General features: G+C 44.0%; 2 protein-coding genes across 2 annotated transcripts; one reads left to right on the top strand and one right to left on the bottom strand.

The window, feature by feature from the left end:
• LOC311521668 (uncharacterized protein) lies at positions 1-4445 on the bottom strand (the record flags this gene model as incomplete). Its single annotated transcript, XM_084630123.1, has 3 exons — positions 1-583; positions 1175-1718; positions 4152-4445. 3 exons carry the CDS (start codon positions 4443-4445, stop codon positions 48-50), a joined length of 1374 nt encoding a protein of 457 aa, XP_084486249.1. The 3' UTR covers positions 1-47.
• Positions 3221-26073, top strand: LDHB (lactate dehydrogenase B). Its single transcript, XM_084617654.1, has 8 exons — positions 3221-3379; positions 7043-7174; positions 16576-16693; positions 17341-17514; positions 19713-19886; positions 21259-21376; positions 24860-24983; positions 25708-26073. The coding sequence occupies exons 2-8, from the start codon at positions 7049-7051 to the stop codon at positions 25873-25875; spliced, it is 1002 nt and encodes a 333-aa protein (XP_084473780.1). The 5' UTR covers positions 3221-3379; positions 7043-7048; the 3' UTR covers positions 25876-26073.
• The last annotated feature ends 686 nt before the right edge of the window (positions 26074-26759 follow it).

Here is a 26759-nt window from a genome sequence, read left to right as displayed (position 1 = left end):
GTGGAGGAGGGAAGGAAAATGCCACACAGCACTTTAAGCATAGCACTTTAAAAGTTTACAACTTTAAAATTTATTGAATGACAGCCTTCTTTTTTTGGGCAATCCTCTGTGGTGGAGTGGCTGGTTGGCCGGAGGCCCCCCCACCGCGTTCTTGGGCATCTGGGTGTGGAGGCTATGGAACTTGAGGAGGAGGGCGGTTGGTTACAGAGGGGCTGCAGTGGCAGTCTGTGCTCCAGCTGCCTTTGCTGCAGCTCAACCATACACTGGAGCATACTGGTTTGGTCCTCCAGCAGCCTCAGCATTGAATCCTGCCTCCTCTCATTATGCTGCCGCCACATTTGAGCGTCAGCCCTGTCTTCAGCGCGCCACTTACTCTCTTCAGCCCGCCACCTCTCCTCTCGGTCATTTTGTGCTTTCCTGCACTCTGACATTATTTGCCTCCACGCATTCGTCTGTGCTCTGTCAGTGTGGGAGGACAGCATGAGCTCGGAGAACATTTCATTGCGAGTGCATTTTTTTTTCTTTCTAAGCTTCACTAGCCTCTGGGAAGGAGAAGATCCTGTGATCATTGAAACACATGCAGCTGGTGGAGAAAAAAAAAGGGACAGCGGTATTTAAAAAGACACATTTTATAAAACAGTGGCTACACTCTTTCAGGGTAAACCTTGCTGTTAACATTACATACATAGCACATGTGCTTTCGTTACAAAGTCGCATTTTGCCTCCCCCCCCCACCGCGTGGCTACCCCCTCAACCTTCCCCCCTCCCTGTGGCTAACAGCGGGGAACATTTCTGTTTAGCCACAGGCAAACAGCCCAGCAGGAATAGGCTCCTCTGAGTGTCCCCTGAAGAAAAGCACTCTATTTCAACCAGGTGACCATGAATTATATCTCACTCTCCTGAGGATAACACAGAGAGATAAAAAACGGATGTTGTTTGAATGCCAGCAAACATACACTGCAATGCTTTGTTCTACAATGATTCCCGAGTACGTGTTACTGGCCTGGAGTGGTAAAGTGTCCTACCATGAAGGATGCAATAAGGCTGCCTTCCCCAGAAACCTTTTGCAAAGGCTTTGGGAGTACATCCAGGAGAACCGCGAATGCCAGGGCAAAGTAATCCTTTCACATGCTTGCTTTTAAACCATGTATAGTATTTTAAAAGGTACACTCACCAGATGTCCCTTCTCCGCCTGCTGTGTCCAGGAGGCAGCCTTGGGTAGGTTCGGGGGGTACTGGCTCCAGGTCCAGGGTGAGAAACAGTTCCTGGCTGTCGGGAAAACCGGTTTCTCCGCTTGCTTGCTGTGAGCTATCTACAATCTCATCATCATCATCATCATCTTCTTCGTCCCCAAAACCTGCTTCCGTATTGCCTCCATCTCCATTGAAGGAGTCAAACAACACGGCTGGGGTAGTGGTGGCTGAACCCCCTAAAATGGCATGCAGCTCATCATAGAAGCAGCATGTTTGGGGCTCTGACCCGGAGCGGCCGTTCGCCTCTCTGGTTTTCTGGTAGGCTTGCCTCAGCTCCTTAAGTTTCACGCGGCACTGCTTCGGGTCCCTGTTATGGCCTCTGTCCTTCATGCCCTGGGAGATTTTCACAAAGGTTTTGGCATTTCGAAAACTGGAACGGAGTTCTGATAGCACGGATTCCTCTCCCCAAACAGCGATCAGATCCCGTACCTCCCGTTCAGTCCATGCTGGAGCTCTTTTGCGATTCTGGGACTCCATCATGGGCACCTCTGCTGATGAGCTCTGCATGGTCACCTGCAGCTTGCCACGCTGGCCAAACAGGAAATGAGATTCAAAAGTTTGCAGTTCTTTTCCTGTCTACCTGGCCAGTGCATCTGAGTTGCGAGTGCTGTCCAGAGCGGTCACAATGGAGCACTCTGGGATAGCTCCCGGAGGCCAATACCGTCAAATTGTGTCCACAGTACCCCAAATTCGAGCCGGCAAGGCCGATTTAAGCGCTAATCCACTTGTCAGGGGTGGAGTAAGGAAATCGATTTTAAGAGCCCTTTAAGTCGAAATAAAGGGCTTCATCATGTGGACGGGTGCAGGTTTACATCGATTTAATGCTGCTAAATTCGACCTAAAGTCCTAGTGTAGACCAGGGCTTAGAGTTTAGGCACTGCAGTAGTTAAATTCCTTACTCTGCCAAAGCCATCCTGTGTGAATTTAGGCAAGTCACATAATCTAAGATCTCCCCCTGAAAATAGGGATAATACTTCACTTCACCAGCATGCTGGGAGGAGAAATTCAATAATACTTTTGAGGCAATCAGAAACTATGTGAAGGGGGCCATCAAACATACCTGGATAGGGCAGGCACTGTCTCTTAATGGTTGTACAGCGCCTAGTATAACAGGGTCCACATTTCAGCTGGAATCCCCTAGGCACTACAGGAATAAAAATACTAATAGATACTGATTGAGGCATTGGCCTGGGATTTAGAGCTAGTTTCTGCCTCTGCCACAACCATTCTGGGTGACCTTGAGCAAATCACTTAATCAATCTGTGTCTCCTTTCACCATCAGTAAAATGGGGATGGTAATACTTCCCTCTGGGGCAGTCGTGTCCTGATGATCCATTCATTAGTGCTTAAGACATGGATAGTGTAGGGATAGGGACCCTGTTAGTAGCTGGATTTTGTAGGCAAGCCCTGTTGCTGTCGCAGTTCCTTGCTACCCTGTGAAGTTACTTGTCACAAGAGAAAGAGGCTTTTTAAAAAGCTAGTTGAAGGTTAAGCCAGAATGAAGGAGAGACTGCAGGAGGAGGGGGGAAGGAAGGGCGGGTTTGACGTTGGAGGTCACACAAATCGGTTTTGTGGATGCGCTCTAATAGGTGTGCGGTAGGGACTGGGTTTATAAAGACTCATTCATGCAGCAGAGGGGTTAGAGGTCCGCTCTGCAGCTGAAAAGTTTTGGCTTGAGAGAGCTGCACTGTGCAACCTTGCAGGCGCCGACCAAACCCCCTTCCTGAAAGGTTTCATGCATCCGATGAAGTGAGCTGTAGCTCACGAAAGCTTCTGCTCAAATAAATATGTTAGTCCCTAAGGTGCCAGAAGTCCTCCTTTCCCCTTCCTGAAAGTGACTCAAGTAGTGGCTGGCCCATTTGGGGCCGGGACGTGGGGCGAGGCTGCAGCCATGCGCCTGTGTCCTTGAAGGGGATTGAGTGAGGCTGGGGGGCGGGCAGCGCTCGGGTTTCCAATCACAATAGCGTAACCGGAGGAGACGACGCCGAGCAGCTGGGCAGGGTCCGCCTCTTTCTTCCCTTGCGGCCGGGGCTGATATTGTCTTAGCTCCGCACGACACAGGCTGCTGCTGCTCCGGCTCCCTCCTGCGCCACCTGTCCCAGCCCGGCTGAGCCATCCCCACACAGGTGGGTATCGCACTGTACGGCTGCGCTGGCCCCTGCTCGTGGGGGGGGGGGGGGCTTTAACGGAAGGGACGAATCCCCCCTTTTCTCTTTTATCGGGCCTGGTTTGTGGGCCTCTAGGCGGGGTACAGCCCCCTCAACCCCCAGCTTTTGAGGGTCAGGCTCTCCTTTGCCTTGTGCATTGCTGCACTGTCCCTCCCCTGCTCCTTTGTAGCCGCAGGGCCCGCTTGATGGGATGGCAGCAGGATGGGATCCCACTTTGGGGAGGGGGGGCGGTCGCCTCTCCTTTGCAGTATAGCGCTGCTGCTATTTAAAGAGCAATGGGATGTAGGCAACAGACCCACCCGTTGCACAAGGCCCGCTTAACACTGAGCCCTTCGGGAAGGGTGCAGTTTCTTTGCCAAATTCCCTCCCCCTTGCTGTCTGCGGGGATGGATCATGGAGGTGACGGGTCGCTTTTCTCATGGCATTGCAGTGTCTCCCTCCCAGGATGGGGGTGTGTGTGTGTGGAACGGCATGGAAGAGAAAATACTCCCCCTCCCCGGCGCCCCTTTTTTCTGGCCTAGAGGCCGGAGCAGTGAGCCCCGCCTGAAGGGCCCCCCCAGCGCCTGGCTACGGGCGGGGTGTCTCTCCTTTAGACCCCGCTGCACCCGGCTAACACGCAGGCGCTCCCCCCACCTGCGGGCGGGGAAGGATGGCGGTGCCGAGGGCGCTCGGCACCGCTGCACGTGCAGCGACCTGGGGACCAGCCGCGTGCCCTTGAGCCGCTTCTCACCCACGGGCGGGCGGCGCGCGCGCGCGCGCGCGCGGGGGTGGGGGGTCGAAGGAGGGAGAGATGAGCCGGCGTTTGCGCGCGCACGAGGCGGATCCGCTCCTGCCGCTGCCGCCTCCTGGCGCGTGGCCGGGCCCGCGCAGCGCTGTCCCGGGGGGGGCGGCAGCGGCAGCCCAGGGCCGCTACGCCAAAGAGGAGCCGTAAGACGTGATCCCGTAGCCGAAGCGTGGGCTGAGGACGCCGCCTCCAGGCGCTGCGGGCCTGGCGAGAGCCGGCGGGGCGCGGAGCAAACCGCATCCTGCCCTGACTCACGCCCTGGCTTGCGTGACTCAGGAGACGAGCGGCCGCCTCCACCCTTCCTGACCTGACTGCCCCAGCCGCTGAAACGCCTGTGGCCCCCGCTCCCACCCTGACTGCCCGCTGCCACCTCGCCTCCCCCCTCCAGCATCACTGGGATGGCACGTTTGGGGCATTTAGGTCCTTTCTGAGCAGACGGATCCTGCTCGCGGGTCCTATGCTGGGGGGGGGGAACGATCAAAAACCAACAGGACACCCCTTTGGTAAAGTTAGAAAAGGGCAACATTAAGATTGCCTGTGCAATCCAGCCCCCTTGCCCCAGTGCCTTATGAGACAGTCTTTAGTTACATGGTCACATACTATTTTCCCCAGGCTTCATTCAGGGACTGGGTAGCTGGGCCTCAAGCCTTATTTTCTGCCTTCTGTCCAAATTCTGCAATGAACACTACATTATTAATTTCCTGCTGGGTGTTTCTGTGGTGCTCTCACCGTAGAATCAGACGCTTTACAAACACTCGTGACTTTATCTTCACAACAGCCCTGTGAGATTTGCTGGTGTTATTGCCCCTATTTTATAGGTGGGGAACTGAAGCACAGACAGGTTAAGGCCAAAATTGTCAAAAATGCTCACTAATTTTGGGTATCCATTTTGAGATCCATAGGGCTGGATTATTTTCAGAGTATTTGGCATTTTTATTGCAATTGATAATGTTCAAAAAAGCTCCAGTCACGTGTACTTGCAGTTGTGAGTGTTCAGCGCTTCTGCAGATTTGGGACCCCATGTCTCATGTTGCTCATGCAGAAAATGAGGGACATGCATATAGTGACCACCTGTGAGAATGTTAGTTTAAGCAACTTGCCCAGCATCACACAGAAGCTCTGTGGCAGAGGCTGGGATAGAATTTAGTTCTCCAGGGCAGCCTTCAGATGCCTTAACCAGGAAACCGTCCTTTCTCTTCTAGTAAACCTCTGACTCATTCAATTTCTGCAACATGTGAAGGAGAATGAAACAACACTGTTTCTGTATAATGAATATTTTTGTCTGGTTTCATTTCCCCCCTCTGATTCCCAGTGTGCCGTAGGAAATACTTCCTTGAACATTGTACGTTGAGAATTGAAATGATGCAAGAGTTCTTGCCTCTAGTATATTAGCTGATTTAAAGATTGTTTTGCCCTTGACTTGCATGTGGATCAAGAGAAATACATGAGCATTGGGACAAATTTTCCAAAGCAATCGCTAATTTTTGGGTCCCAAAATCTTTTGGGCAATCACAAATTTTGACTTACCTCCATTGGCTGGCACAGATTGATACACAAGTCACCTAGGTATCTAGTTGATCAACCACAATTATAAATTCTGGCTCCAATCCCCTGTTGTCATCACTAGAGCTTCATGCACGGGCAGGAGTCAGCCCTCATGGAGAAGCTTGTAGGACCAGGATCACTGTTTGCAAATATATATTGGAGTGTGTGTATGTGATTACAAAACATAGGGACCTAATATAGAGGCTGTCTTTAATTATTTGGTGTGGGAAGGGAAGCGATGGGAGAGAATCAGAGGATAAAAGACAAGTCTTAGTGGTGCTAACTTACAAGTTGAGCAAAGGAGGTCTCATGCTAAATAAAAATGAATGCCATGTTAACTCAGTTCTAGCACAGTTTATTATATGCAAATGGATTGAAATATTAACATTTCTACATCAAGCCACAAAGGCAAAAAAGACTCGCCATGTATTTGGAATGAAGGGAGCAGCAGGGAGCCATTTAAGTAAGTGGCACTGTATTTATTCAATTTATTTGAGCATAAGCTTTCGTGAGCTACAGCTCACTTCATCGGATGCATAAAGTGGAAAATACAGTGAGGAGATTTATATACACACAGACCATGAAAAAATGGGTGTGTGTATGTAAATCTCCTCACTGTATTTTCAACTTTATGCATCCGATGAAGTGAGCTGTAGCTCACGAAAGCTTATGCTCAAATAAATTGGTTAGTCTCTAAGGTGCCACAAGTACTCCTTTTCTTTTTGCGAGTACAGACTAACACAGCTGCTACTCTGAAACCTGTATTTATTCAGTGCCTTCCATCCAGAAGGTTTCAAAAGATTTACAAACTTATAAACATGCATCCGACGAAGTGGGTATTCACCCACAAAAGCTTATGCTCCAATACGTGTGTTAGTCTATAAGGTGCCACAGGACTCTTTGCCGCTTTTACAAACTTATAAGTAGTTCTTAACCCACCACTGAAATACAACTATCACAAAGCAGCTGTCTTAACACCTCACAGCAACAGTGCATATAGAGAGGAAAAAGTACATTGTATCCAAATGAAATTAAAGTGACAATTTTAGGTGGGTAGAGTGTAATTTTTGAAATGGAATTGGACAATGCCAGCAATGCTCATGCGTCTGCCTAGTTGGTTATATAAACGACTGTTTTCAGTAACTTGGAGATGTATATCTATATATGGCACTTTTATTTGTAAATTTCAGCGTTGGAGGCTAAAGTAGCTATCTATTTTTAATATGAAGAACTTGGGAAATGTGATTGGGTTTAATCTATAGGGTTTTGTATGTGTCTCTCTTTTCTTGCAGAATACAATGGCTACTTTACAAGAGAAACTGATTACACCAATTGCAGCAGAATCCACCCACCCTAACAATAAGATCACTGTAGTGGGGGTTGGCCAAGTTGGAATGGCCTGTGCCATCAGCATTCTTGGAAAGGTATAGTTCAAGAACAATATGAAGTGAAAGTAATCAGAATTTTATTGTGCTACAAAATCTGATTGACTTCTTTGTGTGAAAATGGAGATAAATATGACAGACTAATGTGAGAATAGTCTGATTAATTCTGTACATTCCTCCTAAATGAGCCCCTCTGCTCCATGTGAGGCTCATCTTCTCCTTGTGTTTATTCCCAGTTTCTCTCCTCTGACTCTTATAGTTGTCTCATGTTCAGGAAAAGGTCTGATTGTCCTTTTCCAAAGCTGCCTACGTTGCAGGCCGCCAGGTTGGCTTTGTGTACAATGGGTCTGCAACCCCTTGCCAAACTTTTTTTGCTGTTGATTCTTCCAATGTTCCAGGCCTTTGGGAAACGAGTCCAGAGTCCGCTACTTGATAGCAGGGCTGTCAGAGCAGGGAAAGAACTTATATGGAGACAGAGCAGAGATCATTGTGAAATGTGCTGTGGACACCAAAACTATACACACTCAACTTACTACGTTCTTCATTCATCCAGGGCCTGATTCAAGGCCCAAATGAAAAGACTCCCATTGACTTCAGTAGGCTTTGGTTTAAGCCCTTATTGGCTAGTTGTCCAACTTTCACTGTAGAATTTTTAAAGTAGCTAAAATTGAGTGCCAAATTCTCAGATCATGATTCTGATTTCCTGTTGCCCGTATTCAGGCAGATCTCCCATTGCCTGTTTAAGGACTGACTAAACCAGGGGTCGGCAACCTATGGCACGCGTGCCAAAGACGGCACGCAAGCCAATTTTTAATGGCACACTGCTGTCTGCCGGGGACAGCAGCGTGCAATTAAAAATCCTGCCCAGCCCGGCCTGTTCCTCTCCAACCACCGCTCTCTCCTTGCAGGGCAGGCAAGCTTCCCTCTCCCCCCGCCTCTTCCCCCAGGAGGCAGGGTTCCTGCCCCTCCTTCTGTCCCTCCCTGCGGCTGATCAGCTGACAGCCCAGAGGGAAAAGTGGAGCCGCAGCGCGCTCTCTGCTCCGGGGACCTTGGGGAAGGGGATGGAATTGGCATAGCCCCTCCAGCCCCCTGCCATGAGCCGCTCAGGGCAGGGGTCTGGGAGCACCCCCACGACCCCAGCCCACACCTCCAGCCCTCTGCCCTGATCCCTGAACCCTCCTCACACACACTCAGCCCTCTGCCCTCACCCCTGCACCCCCCACACGTGCCAGCCCCCCACAAGCCCAGCCCTGACTCCGGCACCCCACACACATACCCAGCCCCCCCAGCCTCCTGCCCTGACTCCAGCACCTCCCACACCCCATGCCTTGACTCTTGCATCCCCCACATCCCCGCCCCCACCCTGAGCACCAAACGGGAGCTCCTGCACACACACACCCATATTCCCACCTGCACCCCTTGCACCAAATGGGAGCTGCCCAGGTAAGTGCTCCACACGCAAACTTGCCCCAACCCTGAGCTCCCTCCCTCATTCTAGCTCCTGGTCAGACCCGGCACCTCAACCCCCAGCCTGCTCCTTCACCCCCAGCCCTGTTCTCAGTGTACTCCTACCCTCACCTCAATGCAGAGAGAGGAAGAGAATGGGCCAGGGAGAAGGTAGGTACCTACTGTATGTGGACAGGGCTGGGACTGCAGACCGGCAGCGGGCTGAGCAGGGCCGGCAGCCGGGACTCTGGCTGGCAGGAGCTGGCAGACGGAACCCCAGACCGGCAGCTTTTTATTTTGAAAAATAAATTGGGAACTAAGGGCCAGATTTTTAAAGGTATTTAGACACTTAAAGATGCAGGTAGGCACTTGGTGGGATTTTCCAAAATATTGATTTCAATGTGAGTTAGGTACCTGTATTACTTTGACAATCTCACTAGATGCCTATCTGCAACTTAAAGCACCTAGGTCTTTAGATTAATTTGGCTCTGAAGTCCCTTGTAGGAAAGAATTTAAATGTGGTTAAGTCCCAATAAAAGTCAGTAGGGATAGATTTAAGCATATGCTTAAGTCATTTTCTGTATTGGGGTCTTACTTATTGAGGGTCAGATTTTGAAAAGTATGTAGGTACTTAAAGATGAAGAGAGGTGCTTAGGCACTTTTGAAAATCCCTCTAAATATCTTTAAATATCTGGCCCTAAGAACCTGATCCTGCAAATTGCTCTCTCTAGGCCATTTCTGCATGGAATAGCTTACAAGATCAGGGCCCAAAGCCATGCACATACCACTAAACCTTTAGAATGTATTTAAGGGACATAGAGTTAACTTGAGAAGTTAATAATTAACAGTGACTTAGCCATAGGCCAACGCATCAAAAATACAATATACTACTGTAAAACTTAAAACAAAATCCAGAATTTTAAATATCAGAAATACCCATACATACAAATTTAAAAGAACATAAGCCAATTAAAGCATATAATCACCACATCAATTTCCTTTTCCTTATTTTAGCAGCTGACCTCACAAATAGGGTAACCACTTGAATCACAGATACATTGCCAGTTCCTAATAAATATTTTGTTTTCTGAGAGGTGGTAGAAAAAGGCATCTGGAACAAAAACATGGATAGACATTTTGACCTCAAGGGAAATACTCCATTATTTATTATATTGTAATTTGTAAGTCTTCTACCTGTCCAGAGCTGCGTACATTTCTCAGTGCCAGTATATCTGCCTTCTAAGTAATTTGTCTGCATAGATTGAAAGTGGAGAGCTCTGAAAGCCCTCCTTAATTTGCTATTGGACAAATTGTCTAAATATCTGGAATACCCATGAATCCTGTTAACAAGGGGAAACCAAGGTGACATCTTTGTAACGGAAACAACTGTCGTGCTTATTAATATCCTCTAACCTCAACTTGATTAGGGATTTCGCATTTTTAAATGTAAATCTAATCATTCCCAATTCTGAGAGGACTTTAACCAAGGAAATTTACATGAACAGGCCCTACTGATCTGTTCCTCTAAGTATAGCCTTGGCCACTGCTGTGGGTGCATACTATGAGAGCAAAGCCAAAAATTAATATTATGGTATTGCACTTTGGACAGAATAGAAATCATACCTGTCTCAGCTCTAAGAAGAGCAGCTAGGATATTATTTGGGAGACGAAGAAGCTTCCTAAGAAATTTGTTTTGGATCAGAGAATCATAGAATATCAGGGTTGGAAGGGACCTTAGGAGGTCATCTAGTCCAACCCCCTGCTCAAAGCAGGACCAATCCCCAATTAAATCATCCCAGCCAGGGCTTTGTCAAGCCTGACCTTAAAAACTTCTAAGGAAGGAGATTCTACCACCTCCCTAGGTAACGTATTCCAGTGTTTCACCACCCTCCTAGTGAAAAAGTTTTTCCTAATATCCAACCTGGACCTCCCCCACTGCAACTTGAGACCATTACTCCTTGTCCTGTCCTCTTCTACCACTGAGAATAGTCTAGAACCATCCTCTCTGGAACCACCTCTCAGATAGTTGAAAGCAGCTATCAAATCCCCCCTCATTCTTCTCTTCTGCAGACTAAACAATCCCAGTTCCCTCAGCCTCTCCTCATAAGTCATGTGTTCCAGACCCCTAATCATTTTTGTTGCCCTTCGCTGGACTCTCTCCAATTTATCCACATCCTTCTTGTAGTGTGGGGCCCAAAACTGGACACAGTACTCCAGATGAGGCCTCACCAATGTCGAATAGAGGGGGACGATCACGTCCCTTGATCTGCTCGCTGTGCCCCTACTTATACATCCCAAAATGCCATTGGCCTTCTTGGCAACAAGGGCATACTGCTGACTCATATCCAACTTCTCGTCCACCTTCACCCGTAGGTCCTTTTCCTCAGAACTGCTGCCTAGCCATTCGGTGCCTAGTCTGTAGCTGTGCATTGGGTTCTTCCGTCCTAAGTGCAGGACCCTGCACTTATCCTTATTGAACCTCATCAGATTTCTTTTGGCCCAATCCTCCAATTTGTCTAGGTCCCTCTGTATCCTATCCCTGCCCTCCAGCGTATCTACCACTCCTCCCAGTTTAGTATCATCCGCAAATTTACTGGGAGTGCAATCCACACTATCCTCCAGATCATTTATGAAGATATTGAACAAAACCGGCCCCAGGACCGACCCCTGGGGCACTCCACTTGACACCGGCTGCCAACTAGACATGGAGCCATTGATCACTACCTGTTGAGCCCGACAATCTAGCCAACTTTCTACCCACCTTATAGTGCATTCATCCAGCCCATACTTCTTTAACTTGCTGACAAGAATACTGTGGGAGACCGTGTCAAAAGCTTTGCTAAAGTCAAGAAACAATACATCCACTGCTTTCCCTTCATCCACAGAACCAGTAATCTCATCATAGAAGGCGATTAGATTAGTCAGCCATGACCTTCCCTTGGTGAATCCATGCTGACTGTTCCTGATCGCTTTCCTCTCCTCTAAGTGCTTCAGGATTGATTCTTTGAGGACCTGCTCCATGATTTTTCCGGGGACTGAAGTGAGGCTGACTGGCCTGTAGTTCCCAGGATCCTCCTTCTTCCCTTTTTTAAAGATTGGCACTACATTAGCCTTTTTCCAGTCATCCGGGACTTCCCCCGTTCGCCATGAGTTTTCAAAGATAATGGCCAATGGCTCTGCAATCACAGCCGCCAATTCCTTTAGCACTTTCGGATGCAACTCGTCCGGCCCCATGGACTTGTGCACATCCAGCTTTTCTAAATAGTGCCTAACCATCTCTTTCTCCACAGAGGGCTGGCCATCTATTCCCCATGTTGTGATGCCCAGCGCAGCAGTCTGGGAGCTCACCTTGTTCGTGAAGACAGAAGCAAAGGAAGTATTGAGTACATTAGCTTTTTCCACATCCTCTGTCACTAGGTTGCCTCCCTCATTCATTAAGGGGCCCACACTTTCCTTGGCTTTCTTCTTGTTGCCAACATACCTGAAGAAACCCTTCTTGTTACTCTTGACATCTCTCGCTAGCTGCAGCTCCAGGTGTGATTTGGCCCTCCTGATTTCATTCCTACATGCCCGAGCAATATTTTTATACTCTTCCCTGGTCATATGTCCAACCTTCCACTTCTTGTAAGCTTCTTTTTTATGTTTAAGATCCGCTAGGATTTCACCGTTAAGCCAAGCTGGTCGCCTGCCATATTTACTATTTTTTCGACACATCGGGATGGTTTGTCCCTGTAACCTCAACAGGGATTCCTTGAAATACAGCCAGCTCTCTTGGACTCCTTTCCCCTTCATGTTAGTCCCCCAGGGGATCCTACCCATCCGTTCCCTGAGGGAGTCGAAGTCTGCTTTCCTGAAGTCCAGGGTCCGTGTCCTGCTGCTTACCTTTCTTCCCTGTGTCAGGATCCTGAACTCAACCAACTCATGGTCACTGCCTCCCAGATTCCCGTCCACTTTTGCTTCCCCTACTAATTCTTCCCGGTTTGTGAGCAGCAGGTCAAGAAAAGCTCTCCCCCTAGTTGGCTCTTCTAGCACTTGCACCAGGAAATTGTCCCCTACGCTTTCCAAAAACTTCCTGGATTGTCACTTCTAGTCCTGTGGGATCATTCTATCCCCATATGTCTCCGCCATACAAAAATTCAATGGGCACCTGGCCTCAAATAGTCTAAAGGCTGGTGCAATTAAGTTGTCCCCATGAGTTCTGGTGTAATGTAACACTTCTTGCATTGAATTTGAGGCCTTCTCTTTTGTTACCCGAATATGTTTATCCCACAATCCATTTTCGGAGAACCAGATACCCTGGTAGGCAAAAGAACTAATTTGTTGAATATATTGCCCATCAATCTTCCATTTATGCAACCTCCACCTTCAACTAAAATCATTTACTTTAGTTTTGGAGTAATTTAGCGAAAGGCCCTCTGTTGACAGTATAAACCAAATGCATTTAATATATACTTTAGTCCCACTGATGTTTGTGATAATGGACCCATATCATCTACATATAATAAGACGAACGCTAGTTAATTCATGATTTTAGGGGGGAAATACTGATCCACCTTCTATTAACTTGACTTTACAAAAAAACTTAAGAAAATTCACTGTTTCTGGTACTGTGCTTTTAAAATAGTATGTCATCAGGAAGAAAAGGAGTACTTGTGGCACCTTAGAGACTAACAAATTTATTTGAGCATTTATTTATTCGTCTCTAAGGTGCCACAAGTACTCCTTTTCTTTTTGCGAATACAGACTAACATGGCTGGTACTCTGAAATATGTCATCAGGGTATTTTTTAAAAATTCCTTTAAAATCGTTCAAAGGTTTTTCTCCTCCCCTGTAGATGTTTAGAAGAGACTGCTCAGCAAGGGAGAAACTGATGTACCATGCAGGGAAAACAGTGATATTAACCATGCACAGATATCATAAATAAAAAGCTATAGTTATTTTTCATGTTACCAATAGTGATAGAAAACCAGTTCAATCATGTGGAAGTATGAAATGTCATGCCAAATCATTAATTCATCATGAAATATCCTCAGGATGTTTTTTAAAAAAACAACACATTGTGCTTGTCTTTCTCCATCTGAACTCAGCATCATTCTTGCTGGAAAAGCAATGATATCTGTAAGACTGGCAGAGTGGGAACCCAGTAGAAGTGACTGTTAACCTCTTTATTAAAGAAGGATGCATACTGGTTTATAGTCCTAAGAAGAGCTCTTTACAGCGTCAGATTCCACCCTAGGAATCACTGGCATGCCCCTCCCATTAAAGTCAATGTGAGTTGCATGTGCATAACCAGTGGTAGAAATTGACCCTTACAGATTTTAAGCCAGTTTATAGCTGGATGGATTTAGTCCCTTTCACTGGGCTTCAATTCTGTCAGTGGAACAAATGGCATCACTTTTCATCAAGATGGCTGCCTCCAGCATTTCGGCTCAGAATTGGCATCTCTTCCTTACAAATTCCACTTGGAATTTAAAAACATGTTTGGAACAAACTGTTGGTGGGCGTTGAGCCATCTTGTTAATTGTGCCTTGCTTTATGAACTGTCAGACTGTTGGACTCCACAAAATGGATACTGCCTTCAATTAAGCCGTAGCCTAAATTTTGCACTTACCCAGTATTATCTTAAAATCGGGTGTACGTGCAATGAGTTTCATTCTTTTTAGCACATCAAATTCATCACCATCCATGTGACATTATTAAAATTATTGTTCAGAGTTTATTTTTTCTGGTATAGCATCTCATTTAATATACACATGAGTGGTGTTAATTTTATTCTTGAAGGAGGTTGTGTTTTTCACCTCTGCTTCTAGTTAGCAATAAGAAGTCACTGAGACCTGTGTGCTCTTTCAGAAGAACTTGAAATACTTTTGCCACAGCTTTAAAGGTGAACTATATCTTTTTGTAAAAGCATTTAAACTGTATCTGTGTCTTACCTTGTAGGCTTTATTTATGTGAGTGCTATCGTTGAGCCAAATTCCTCTCTAGAATACACCAGTATCAATCCAGCAAAGCCATTGGAGCTATTCCAGATATACTCTGGTTTCATGAGAGAAGAATTTGGCTCCTAACTTCATTGGGTCTAAGATAAAAAAGGTCACAAGATCAAGTATCTAAATGTCCTAGATCTTTAAAAGAACGTAGATGTAGATTTTATAGGCCTAATTCTGATTTCACTCATTTTTATCAGTTTTACACCTGTGTAATCAACCTACTTCACTGGAGTTATTCTTGATTTACATTCATATAACTGAGATCAGAGTTTGGCCCTGCAAATGATTTTTAAAATGAAGCAAGACTCAAGTACAAGCCCTTGGAATTTTCCTGCAATAGTTGGTGGTATTGGCTGTGGAAAGAAGTTGCTCTGAGTGCAATAAAATAAAGTGATTTGTAACTAACATGGTTTTAAAATACATACTTTTAAATCTTAATACACATATTCTGTGTTACTGAATTTGAGATGCCTTTTAAAAATATAGATAGTGTCATGTTATGTTTGCTTCAAGTCTTTCTATTTTCAAAGCACTTTGCAAACACTAACCAGTCAAGCCTCATAATGATACAGGAACCTATTATCAATTTTACAGAGGAGCAGACAAGACAGAGATGCTTGCTTGAGGGTAAAGTTTTCAGAGTCACCCAGGTGACTTAAGATGCCCATTTTCAAATGGACTTCGGCACATAGGGCAGTAGTAGAGAGAAGTCCTGAACAGAGTTTCAATATACTTTTATTGGCATAACAAGCTATACAAGTGATGCCAAAGTTTCTACAACAACAACAACAAAACAGTAACAGAAAATCCAAACCACCACTGCCACAACCAAGTGTATCTGCCAGAGGGAGATTAAATCCTAAAAGCATCTCATATTTTAGTCATTGAAGTAGAAAGTGTCTATCATGCCTCCAAAATCTCTGAAAGTTTAGGGAGTGGGAGAACTTTTGAAACTATCTCCCAGTCTCCCCCTGCTGGACAACAAACAAATGTGGCTGAACTTAAGTTTAACAAATTGACACTGTTTTAGCAGTCCAGGTGGGGAGAATTAGGAACAGTTCTGATTTAGAGCTGGTCAAAATATGGTGAATATTTTTTGTGAAAACTTTTGACCGTGTCCAATTTTAATTAAAACTTTGATTAAGCTGGTTGAAGCAGTATTCTGTCACTGAATGTTAATTTGAGGTAACTGATAGCAATGTGAGTTTTCCATCAAAAATCTGGCGCAAATACTTGAAATACTGTCTTGCTTGGATATAGAGCAGAATGTAATTCTTACAACTAGTACAGAGAGTTCAGCATATTTTTCTGAGTAAATAACTAAGGCAATGTCTACACTCTCACGTATGTCAGCAAAACTTATGTCACTCAGGGGTGTGGAAGAAAACACCCCTGAGCAACGTAAGTTTTGCCAACATAAGTGGGAGTGTGCATGGTGCTATGTCAGCAGGAGAGCTTCTCCCACTGATAGAGCTACTGCTCCTCATTGGCAGTGGTTTAATTATGTCGATGGGAGAACTCTCCCGTTGGCATAGAGCAGCTACATGAGAGAGCTTACGGTGGCGCAACTGCATCGGTACAACTGTGCCCCTGTAAGGACTCTAGTGTAGACGTAGCCTAAAATCTTGTAGTGTCTAAATGACAAAGGGGAAGCTCCAGAGTAAGGGTTTGTGTCTTTTCCCTCTGAACAGGGAAGTGGGAAATGTAACCTGAATAGTAAACTTTTACTGTGCTTTAATAAGGGTTTATAATACTTTTGCTACTGGAGAGTGTTTTTATGTGTCTTCACCATCAGAACTGTCCCATGCTCCCATTCTTGGTCTAGTGATTCAGAAGAGATTCTTTACCAGAGTGTGACATCAATATACTCTATAAAGAGCTCCATATAAAAAGTAATGATGTAGTTTAACTCAACAAAGGAAGCTTTGAAAAACAATAATATAATAATACACAGTGAGCCCTTTGTGTGATATCAATATTGTATTCCCTCCACTCCCCTCACAGAGTCTTTGTGATGAGCTTGCTCTGGTTGATGTTTTGGAAGACAAACTGAAAGGAGAAATGATGGATCTGCAACACGGGAGCTTGTTCCTCCAAACTCATAAGATTGTGGCAGACAAAGGTAAACTTGGAATCTTTTAAAATACAGCTATACTGTAAATTTATGGGAAATTAAATAATGGGAACACACTCAGGGTCTTGCATTCTGGCAACAAGCTCGGGGCTTGATGTTACCTGTGAAAGTTGAGGCTTAGGTTAAGACTTAGGGGAAAAGAGCATAAAATATATTTAAACAAATGAGGGGCATTCCGCTAAAACTGGAACCCCTTCGATTTTTCAAAATCTACATCACTTCTCCTTTTCCCATCACTAATTAACACTGAACTGTGCATCTGTAGTGGATTTCAACCAAGAATCATAAAACAGATATTAAAGAAACTTCAGAATCCCTGAGAGGTGGAGAAAATACGAACCTTATTTTATAGGTGAGAAAGCTGAGGCCCAGAGGCGCTAAATGACTTATCCAAAGCTACAGAATTCCAAAGTTGAGACCAGAACCCTAAATCTCTATGTCCTGATTTGATCAGTAGATAACAACACCATCTCCTAAGAAATTGTGTGGACCTATTGAGATTGAACATTTTTCATTTCTGGCCAGAGTATTTTACACAGAGGTGGAACTATTTAGAGCTGTCTGTAGTTGCACATTGCTCTTGACGTGACTATATTCAACTGTGTTCTGTATTTTTCTCCCCTTCTCCTCTATAGATTATGCTGTCACAGCTAATTCTAAGATTGTGGTAGTAACTGCAGGAGTTCGTCAGCAAGAAGGGGAGAGTCGCCTGAACCTGGTCCAGAGGAATGTGAATGTCTTCAAATTTATTATTCCTCAGATTATCAAGTATAGTCCCAATTGCACCATCCTTGTGGTTTCCAACCCAGGTAAAACAGTGTTTTAATTTACAAAGTAGAATTCATGAGTTTTGTAGAACTGGCCTTTAATTTGAAGTTCTGCCTAGTTACAGTAGTAAGTATGTAGAAATGTGTGTGTCTTCTGTATAGAGAGAGTTCTGTGGTGACCGCTACTAGTGGTGAAATGCAAACATGATTTACATTTACTGTGGCTGCCCTGTGTACGCAGGACTTTGAACTGTGTTTGAAAACCCTGTTTGGCATTTATTATGTTTCAAAGCTCTACATATATTGGCTTAAAAGCTGCTGGTAGTTTAAGCAGCCTGGCTCAGAACCGTGAGTGTGAAAGAAGGTGCAATTTCAATCATTCCTTTTTTTAACTTAATTATAGCTTTTATGAGCACCTAAGCATCCAGATGCAAAGATATGACTATCTGTCTGAATGACAAATCCAGCTTGAGAATGTATTGACATCATTGACTGATCATAAACACAATACTGAAATGTAAAATTAAAAATTTCCTTGAATATAGTTTCAGGAAAAGTTTGTGCGTTGAGGACAAACTTCAGACATCCTGGATTTCTGTTCCGCACACTCCTTAACTTCGCTTTTACTGAGATTGTCTGGGGAAGTAAAGTTAGAATAGAAGCATTTGAGTAAATATGTACTAGAGAGTGCATTAGGATACAAAAGATTGTACATGTTCGCACTATAGCTTTTGCACTGGAGGATCCAGACTGGCCATTAATACCACATTTATAGACACCAGAAATACCTGAGAGAGAGAAATGACAAGCTATGTCTGCTATTCTGCTCGGGTTCCTTTAGACCCAAGCTGAGCAATACATCACTCAAGAATGTGCCATCAGTTAGGAAGCACGGGAGTAGGGTGTCATAATAGCATTCTTACAGTAAGGTTAGATATTCTCTAGAGCAGAGGTGCACCATTTCACAAGCGCTGATGTTTTTTAAGCTGCTACCTCAGTAAGTGAAACCCAACTATAACAGCTTAATATAGATGAAAGTTTCACATTCCTATTTATAAAAGTTATTCAAAGATTAAATTGGCTGTCGCTCACCAAAAAGTTCTGGGAGAGGAGAAGTATGTGTTGTGGGGTTGGGTTTTTTGTTTGTTTGTTTGTTTGTTTTTACTGTGCCCTATGCTTTCACCAAACTTGTAGTGCTCCTACTTTCCCCGTCTTCTGTGGTTGGAACTATGGATGATGGTACAGTACAGTGGATCTGGGTGCCTGGCCTACATGGATTAGGATGTATATCCCTGACATTCTGCCCCCTGTTTTGAGTAGATGAGTCCTGACAGGATCAGGAGTAATCTGCCTGGTGGCTGTTTGTGCAGCCATGGCTAATCAGGAGATGGGCTGTTGTTTGCACAGCAATAACTTGCACCATGTCTGCACTGCGGGCACTTGGGACCTGAGTTTTGCAAGTTATGTAACTCCCAAAACAAATTATTGGCCTTTGAAGTCCAGTCATTTGGTTCTAAGGCAGGACTTGTCATTACCATTGCCTGTCTTTCTCAGATACTGTTCTAGTTTCTTTACCCCTTTAGTTTGTTATGTATTTAGGTTTTTTTGGCCATTCCCAAATAGCTTCTTAATTTGAGCTGCCTGAAAATATAGTAGCACCATACAGTCTAATCCATAGAAGTCACTTAGTGCCGTGATGTAAATTAGGCAGTCCTCGTCCAAAGGCACAGTTCTACGCAGAAGTATCTTGTTTTTCATGTACAAAATATATTGTAAATTATATGAAACAAGAAATGTGCCTTTGAAAATTCAGATATGTTTTACTATAAATCCATTTACTTGAGGCACATTTAAGTTAGATTCTCAAGTGGAAGGCAAGATCTCCAAACACAACAAACTCCCTGGAATATTTAACTAGCCTAACTCAGTTCCTGTGCCCATGGGGCCCAATTTCTTTCCAGCCATACCGAGGAGAAATGTCTCCTGATTTTAGCCTCCAGGACATACCCTCCAGTGAACTCCTAAAAAATGGCTTTTATAATTGCAAACAGAGCCCCAAGATTCCACAAGTGAGATAAGCTATCCTATCCTCTACTCTGGTTAGGCCCAAGGTGCTTTATACAAGTGAACCAAGCTGCACACTCTGTTTCTCTGACTCATAAGAGGCACTAAGGCAGTAATTTAAGTAAATCTGCATATGGCTAAGTTAATTACCTCATTGTCTTTATTCTCTTTTCCAGTGGATATATTGACCTATGTCACCTGGAAGCTAAGTGGGCTGCCCAAACATCGTGTGATTGGAAGTGGTTGCAATCTAGATTCAGCTAGATTTCGCCATCTGATGGCTGAAAAACTTGGCATTCACCCCACCAGCTGCCATGGCTGGATCTTAGGAGAACATGGTGATTCTAGTGGTAAGGAAACACGTCTGCTGTCTTTTGGAATGAGAAACACAGATAAATAGCTAATGCCTTGAAAGTGGTGGAAAGTCCTGAAAGAGCTGGTACGTGCTGATACTTGGTCAGCTGTTTTCTGTGTATGTGGGAGTACCAGATCTAATTTCTCAAATGATGGAACAGTTGTTTAGTTTTTTAATGTCATACCCACTCCCCCTCTCATATTCTTTTATGGTGGTCTATGTAAAATTATGGATCACTAACCACTAATTCCAGCCTTTATAAATATATAAATAAAAAAACCTCTGTGTCCCATAACAATGACTGTGGTTGAGATTTTCAAAGAATAATGGAAGATATGTAATTGAATCTTGTTTTGAAAATACCAACTCTTTCTTCCATCTGAAGCTGAACCTTAAGAGTTATTGGTCACTCAGTAGTTGCCTGTGATTTCAGTAACGCTCTTTTGAGACTGCAATATTTATTCTCGGAAGGTTAACAGCAGAGTTTCTATTACTGTAAATCACCAAAAATGCTGAGAAGTTCTGATTTAAGTCAAATACAAACAGTATTTTGGTGTATATTTCTCAATACTATTTAAAGAGAATAATAATAAAAGATGATAACAAACAGAAGACCCACGTCTGGGTTTACAGACACCAGTGTGCAGTTCCATAACGAAGGGCAGAATTTGGCTGATTGTATGCAAACACTTTGTGTTCATACTTACTGCTTCTGAGTATGGCTGCTTCCCCCTTCCCCGCATTTATCAGTGTTCACCAGACCTTAATGGATCAGAGGATGAGTTCTCCCTCACCACTGAAGTTTGTGTTATATGAGGGAATTGCCATTCTGGGGCTTGCATGAATCCTCTTCCTTTGTAGATAGATGTGTTCCACTCTCTATACTCAAGACTGGAGGATGAGTGAGCAGCCTCCATGGAGGCAGACCCCAGTGCCTCTGTGTGGATCAACAAGCACTAATTTCTCTCTATTGTTGCCTTGCCAATGCCTCCCAAAGCAGTATCTAAAATAAATACATTTTGAGGAGTTACAGTTGAGGTGGGGCAAATATCCATTTCCTAGGGTTATAAACTGTCTTCCAGATTTCAAGCCAAAATAAATATTAAGAGCAAGTTGTTAACCCTTCAAAGGGCAGAGAGCATTGTAATTAAAATATTGCCAGATATGATGCTAATCATTTTATAGCATTTTCCCCTCTCACCTACCAGAGCTCTTGGAACCCAGTACAGTGAAATAATAACAGATACAATACCATCTTAGCTGCTACTTTGCCTATCAAATAATAGGCCAAAACCGTAACAAAGTGGAGTGGGGAGGAATTGTAATCGTAACTGAAACTTACATACTCTCTCTGACATGTATTACAGTGGCTGTTTGGAGTGGAGTGAATGTGGCAGGCGTTTCCCTCCAGGAGCTTAACCCGGCCATGGGTACTGACAAAGACAGTGAGAATTGGAAGGAAGTCCACAAACTGGTGGTTGACAGGTACAGTGAGTGGGGAATAAGGTGGAGCATGATATTACAAGTGTCTAAAGCACTTTTTTTCCACTTTAATCACTTTCAATAGATCTTGACTGCACATTCATTTGGGTGTTTGCATTTGCAAATGTAAGAAGACCTGATCTAAACATAAAGTTACACTGGTTTAAGTAGATGGTTTAACATCATGCCATCAGTTAAACCAGGGCAACATCTGTATGTAGATGATCCCCAACTCTTACAGGGCCACATCCAGAATGTGTTTTCTCCTACGAATAGTCCTTACTCACTGAATTAACCTCATTGACGTAAATGGGACAGCTAACTATATGAGTAAAGACTAATGCAGGATTTACAGGATCAGTGTGTGTGTTTATCAGGTTTCAGAGTAGCAGCCGTGTTAGTCTGAATCCGTAAAAAGAAAAGGAGTACTTGTGGCACCTTAGAGACTAACAAATTTATTAGAGCATAAGCTTTCGTGAGCTACAGCTCACTTCATCGGATGCATACAGTGGAAAATATAGTGGGGAGATTTTATATACACAGAGAACATGAAACAATGGGTGTTACCATACAGACTGTAACAAGAGTGATCAGGAAAGGTGAGCTATTACCAGCAAAGGGGGGGGGGGGAAGAGGACGGGGGACGGGACACCATTTTTAGTGATAATCAAGATGGGCCATTTCCAGTAGTTTACAAGGGCAGTAGGAGGGGAAATAGTTTTACTTTGTGTAATGACCCATCTGCTCCCAGCCTTTATTCAAGCCTAAGTTAATTGAATCCAGTTTGCAAATTAATTCCAATTCAGCAGTCTCTCGTTGGAGTCTGTTTTTGAAGTTTTTTTTGTTGAAGAATTGCCACTTTTAGGTCTGTAATCGAGTGACCAAAGAGATAGAAGTGTTCTCCGACTGGTTTTTGAATGTTATAATTCTTGATGTCTGATTTGTGTCCATTTATTCTTTTACATAGAGACTGTCCAGTTTGGCCAATGTACATGGCAGAGGGGCATTGCTGGCACATGATGGCATATATCACATTGGTAGATGCGCAGGTGAATGAGCCCTCTGATAGTGTGGCTGATGTGATTAGGCCCTATGATGGTGTGCCCTGAATAGATATGTGGACACAGTTGGCAATGGGCTTTGTTGCAAGGATAGGTTCCTGGGTTAGTATTTCTGTTGTGTGGTGTGTGGTTGCTGGTGAGTATTTGCTACAGGTTGGGGGGCTGTCTGTAAGCAAGGACTGGCCTGTCTCCCAAGATCTGTGAGAGTGATAGGTCATCCTTCAGGATAGGTTGTAGATCCTTGATGCGTTGGAGAGGTTTTAGTTGGGGGCTGAAGGTGATGGCTAGTGACGTTCTGTTATTTTCTTTGTTGGGCCTGTCCTGTAGTAGGTAACTTCTGGGTACTCTTCTGGCTTTGTCAGTCTGTTTCTTCACTTCAGCAGGTGGGTGTTGTAGTTGTAAAAATGCTTGATAGAGAACTTGTAGGTGTTTGTCTCTGTCTGAGGGGTTGGAGCAAATGCGGTTGTATCGTAGAGCTTGGCTGTAGACAATGGATCATGTGGTGTGGTCTGGATGAAAGTTGGAGGCATGTAGGTAAGAATAGCGGTCAGTTGGTTTCCGGTATAGCATGGTGTTTATATGACCATCGCTTATTAGCACCGTAGTGTCCAGGAAGTGGATCTCTTGTGTGGACTGGTCCAGGCTGAGATTCATGGTGGGATGGAAATTGTTGAAATCACGGTGGAATTCCTCAAGGGCTTCTTTTCCATGGGTCCAGATGATGAAGATGTCATCAGTGTAGCGCAAGTAGAGTTGGGGCATTATGGGACGAGAGCTGAGGAAGCGTTGTTCTAAGTCCGCCATAAAAATGTTGGCATACTGTGGGGCCATGTGGGTACCCATAGCAGTGCTGCTGATTTGAAGGTATACATTGTCCCCAAATGTGAAATAGTTATGGGTGAGGACAAAGTCACAAAGGTCAGCCATCAGGTTTGCCGTGACATTATCGGGGATACTGTTCCTGACAGCTTGTAGTCCATCTTTGTGTGGAATGTTGGTGTAGAGGGCTTCTACATCCATAGTGGCCAGGATGGTGTTATCAGGAAGATCACCGATGGATTGTAGTTTCCTCAGGAAGTCAGTGGTGTCTCGAAGGTAGCTGGGAATGCTGGTAGTGTGGGGCCTGAGGAGGGAGTCTACATAGCCAGACACTCCTGCTGTCAAGGTGCCAATGCCTGCGATGATGGGGATTTCCAGGTTTCCAGGATTTCCAGGTTTATGGATCTTGGGTAGCAGATAGAATACCCCTAGTCAGGGTTCTAGGGGCGTGTCTGTGCAGATTTGTTCTTGTGCTTTTTCAGGGAGTTTCTTGAGCAGATGGTGTAGTTTCTTTTGCTAACCATCAGTGGGATCAGAGGGTAATGACTTGTAGAAAATGGGGTTGGAGAGCTGCCTAGCAGCCTTTGTTCATATTCTGACCTATTCATGATGAGGACAGCACCTCCTTTGTCAGCCTTTTCCCCTTGTTTATTTCCCTCCTACTGTCCTTATAAACTGCTGGAAATGGCCCACCTTGATTATCACTACAAAAGGTCGTTTCTCCCCCCGCCTGCCTGCTGGTAATAGCTCACCTTTCGTGATCACTCTTTTTACAGTCTGTATGGTAACACCCATTGTTTCATGTTCTCTGTGTATATAAAATCTCCCCACTGTATTTTCCACTGTATGCATCCGATGAAGTGAGCTGTAGCTCACAAAAGCCTATGCTCTAATAAATTTGTTAGTCTCTAGGTGCCACAAGTACTCCTTTTCTTTTTGTGTGTTTATCAGGAGACAGTATGGTGCTGTGGGAAGAGTAGAAGAATTGGAGTCAGAAAATTTGGATTCCGTGTCTGGCTCTCTCCTTGACTTCCTTTTATAAAATTGGGCAAGTCACTTACCCCTTCTCTGCTTTACTTGCCCCATTTATAAAATGAAGAGAATGCTTTTGTAAAGTATCCAGAAACGCCAAGGTTAAAAGTATTAAATATTGGTGTGTTTGATATGTGCATACTCAGTGTGTGATGTTGACTTTTTAGGAGTTTTCGTGTGTATGTATATATAAAATGTATAAAATTTATTAGCTAGACAGTGTCATTCCAATTCTTTGCTGCAATGATTTCACTGACTAAAGTAAAGAATCTGTGTTTTATATTCTCTGCTTACCATCACAAAACAGTACCCTGTTCTTACCATTATTAGAATACGTACTGTGTAATACCTAGCACTAGTATAATTGGATTAACATATTGAAAATATGGATTATGCAAACTCCACTCATCTCCCCGTGCTAAAATATTATTGAGTAAGGATATTAAGTTCTATAACTAAATGTATTGCAGTACTTCAGCCATTTTAAAACGTTACCTCAAGACTGATGTAGTATTCAGAAAATGTCTTGAAAGCCACCTTAATATATATAATTATGTCTTCACCTTTCTCTTAGTGCCTACGAAGTGATAAAACTTAAAGGATACACTAACTGGGCCATTGGCTTTAGTGTTGCTGATCTAATTGAGTCTATGCTGAAAAATCTGTGCCGGGTTCACCCAGTGTCAACCATGGTGAAGGTAAGAGAGACTGTTAAGTCAGCTGCTGTAGTTTATTCTGGTATGATGACTGTGTTATATGTGCATGGACTCTACTGAATTTGCTAAATTCTTGATGAAGGAATCCTTGTAAAATGATACTACTCTATGAACTTGAAAAGAACTAGAGATAGTATTATAATGGAAATTACTATTGTAGGTTTGAAGTCCACTAACTGAGATGACCTTTCTTCCTCCTCCTCCCCCCCCTTCCCCCGGGAATTGTAAAGAGAATGTATTGCCTTTACCCAGTGCAAAATTTTAATTTGTGGGCCAAATTTTCTCTGGTGGAGTGCAGCTGAATCTGAGGGAGGATTTGCCCCAAAGGTTTGAAAATAACTCTAAAATTCCAGCTGGGACTCCATATGATCTTCTTGGCAGAGGTTGTCTGGGAGGGGAGCTGAATCAACATTTTGGGGGCTGCACCAGCCAACTCTAGGTCCCCCAACAGAGCAGAGGTTGTGGGTACTTTGAACTGTTGCTTTCATCTCAGAGCCAATCTCAGGAATGCCAATCATTTTATTGTAAGGGTTTCTAACTAGCTATATTTTCAAGCTAAGGGCAAATGCTACGTTCAGTCACGTTGGTGCAACTCTAAAATAACTCTGAGGTCAGTGGGTTTACTCTGGGTTTATGCCAATGTAACTGAAAGCAGATTTTGGTTTTTAGTGTCCTGTTTGATCTACTTTCTGTTTGTTTGTGGCAGGGCATGTATGGCATAGAGAATGAAGTCTTCTTGAGCCTTCCTTGTGTGTTAAGTGCCTCTGGATTAACAAGCGTAATCAACCAAAAGCTGAAGGATGAGGAGGTGGCTCAACTCAAGAAGAGTGCAGATACATTGTGGAGCATCCAGAAAGATCTCAAGGATCTGTAATCTATGAATGTTAACTTCCAGCAGTATAAAAACTGCATAGTGTGTGCATATATTGGCTTTCTAGTTACTGTCCATCTCTGGAGCTAATATTTCATTGATCTTCCAAAAGTGAAATGAGCTTTTGTCCACAGCAACTAAACATATGCTTGTTGTAATGTGCAGACCTTATGAACAAATAAAATTTAACTTTCAAATATGCTTCATTCTCCTAAGGAGTCCTCATTTCCAGTGGTTATGATTTTCCAGCTATGCATGGAAACTTTCTCCAATCTTGCTTTTCGTGTGTGTGGTATGTGTGTGTGTGTGTGTGTGTGAAGGAGGCAATCCCTACTAAGATACTCAATTCACACAGGAGGAGGAGTTAACATTTGGTATTATCCATTCTCCTAAATCCAAGTACTGAATAAGGGAAATTCATTCCCAGATTTTCTTTTCATTAGGGCACCCTCTCTATCCCTCCCCAAGAAATGAACCATAAAAATGAGGTCTGGATTTGTCTGTGTTCAATTCAAGATTTGTTTCCCTGAAAACAATAGTCTGTGACCCCGAGGTACTTTTGATATAATTTTTGGTCTGATATTCCACAAACCATCAGGCTGGAAACAGGTGCTTTATATACTCAGACAGTTGCACATTTTTGGTTGTGAAATGTTGAACCTTAACAATCACATTCTGATATTGTTGATTTGCTTTTTATCCCTCCTTTAAATCTTGTGTGCTGTTTAGTGGCCTCTGTCTTTGAGAATTACTAAAACTAAATATCAGTGTTTTATGCTGTTTGAAAACCAGAATTCCAGCCTTCATAGAATATAAGTATAAAGGATTTGAGTCCAAATTCTCCCTTAACATATAAAACAGGCAGAGTTGGGCACTTAATCTCTAAT

The sequence above is a fragment of the Lepidochelys olivacea genome, assembly GCF_965140295.1.
Source record: "Lepidochelys olivacea isolate rLepOli2 genome assembly, chromosome: 1".
NCBI lineage: Eukaryota > Metazoa > Chordata > Testudines > Cheloniidae > Lepidochelys > Lepidochelys olivacea.
This window is presented reverse-complemented; position numbering and strand designations above follow the sequence as displayed.

What these genes read in the sequence shown, in the direction of transcription:
- LDHB (XM_084617654.1), top strand. Translation starts at nt 7,049, where the DNA reads ATGGCTACTTTACAAGAGAAACTGATTACACCAATTGCAGCAGAATCC. An exon ending in CCATCAGCATTCTTGGAAAG is followed by an intron (nt 7,175 to 16,575) that starts GTATAGTTCAAG and finishes CTCCCCTCACAG; the next exon opens with AGTCTTTGTGATGAGCTTGC. An exon ending in CCTTGTGGTTTCCAACCCAG is followed by an intron (nt 17,515 to 19,712) that starts GTAAAACAGTGT and finishes TCTCTTTTCCAG; the next exon opens with TGGATATATTGACCTATGTC.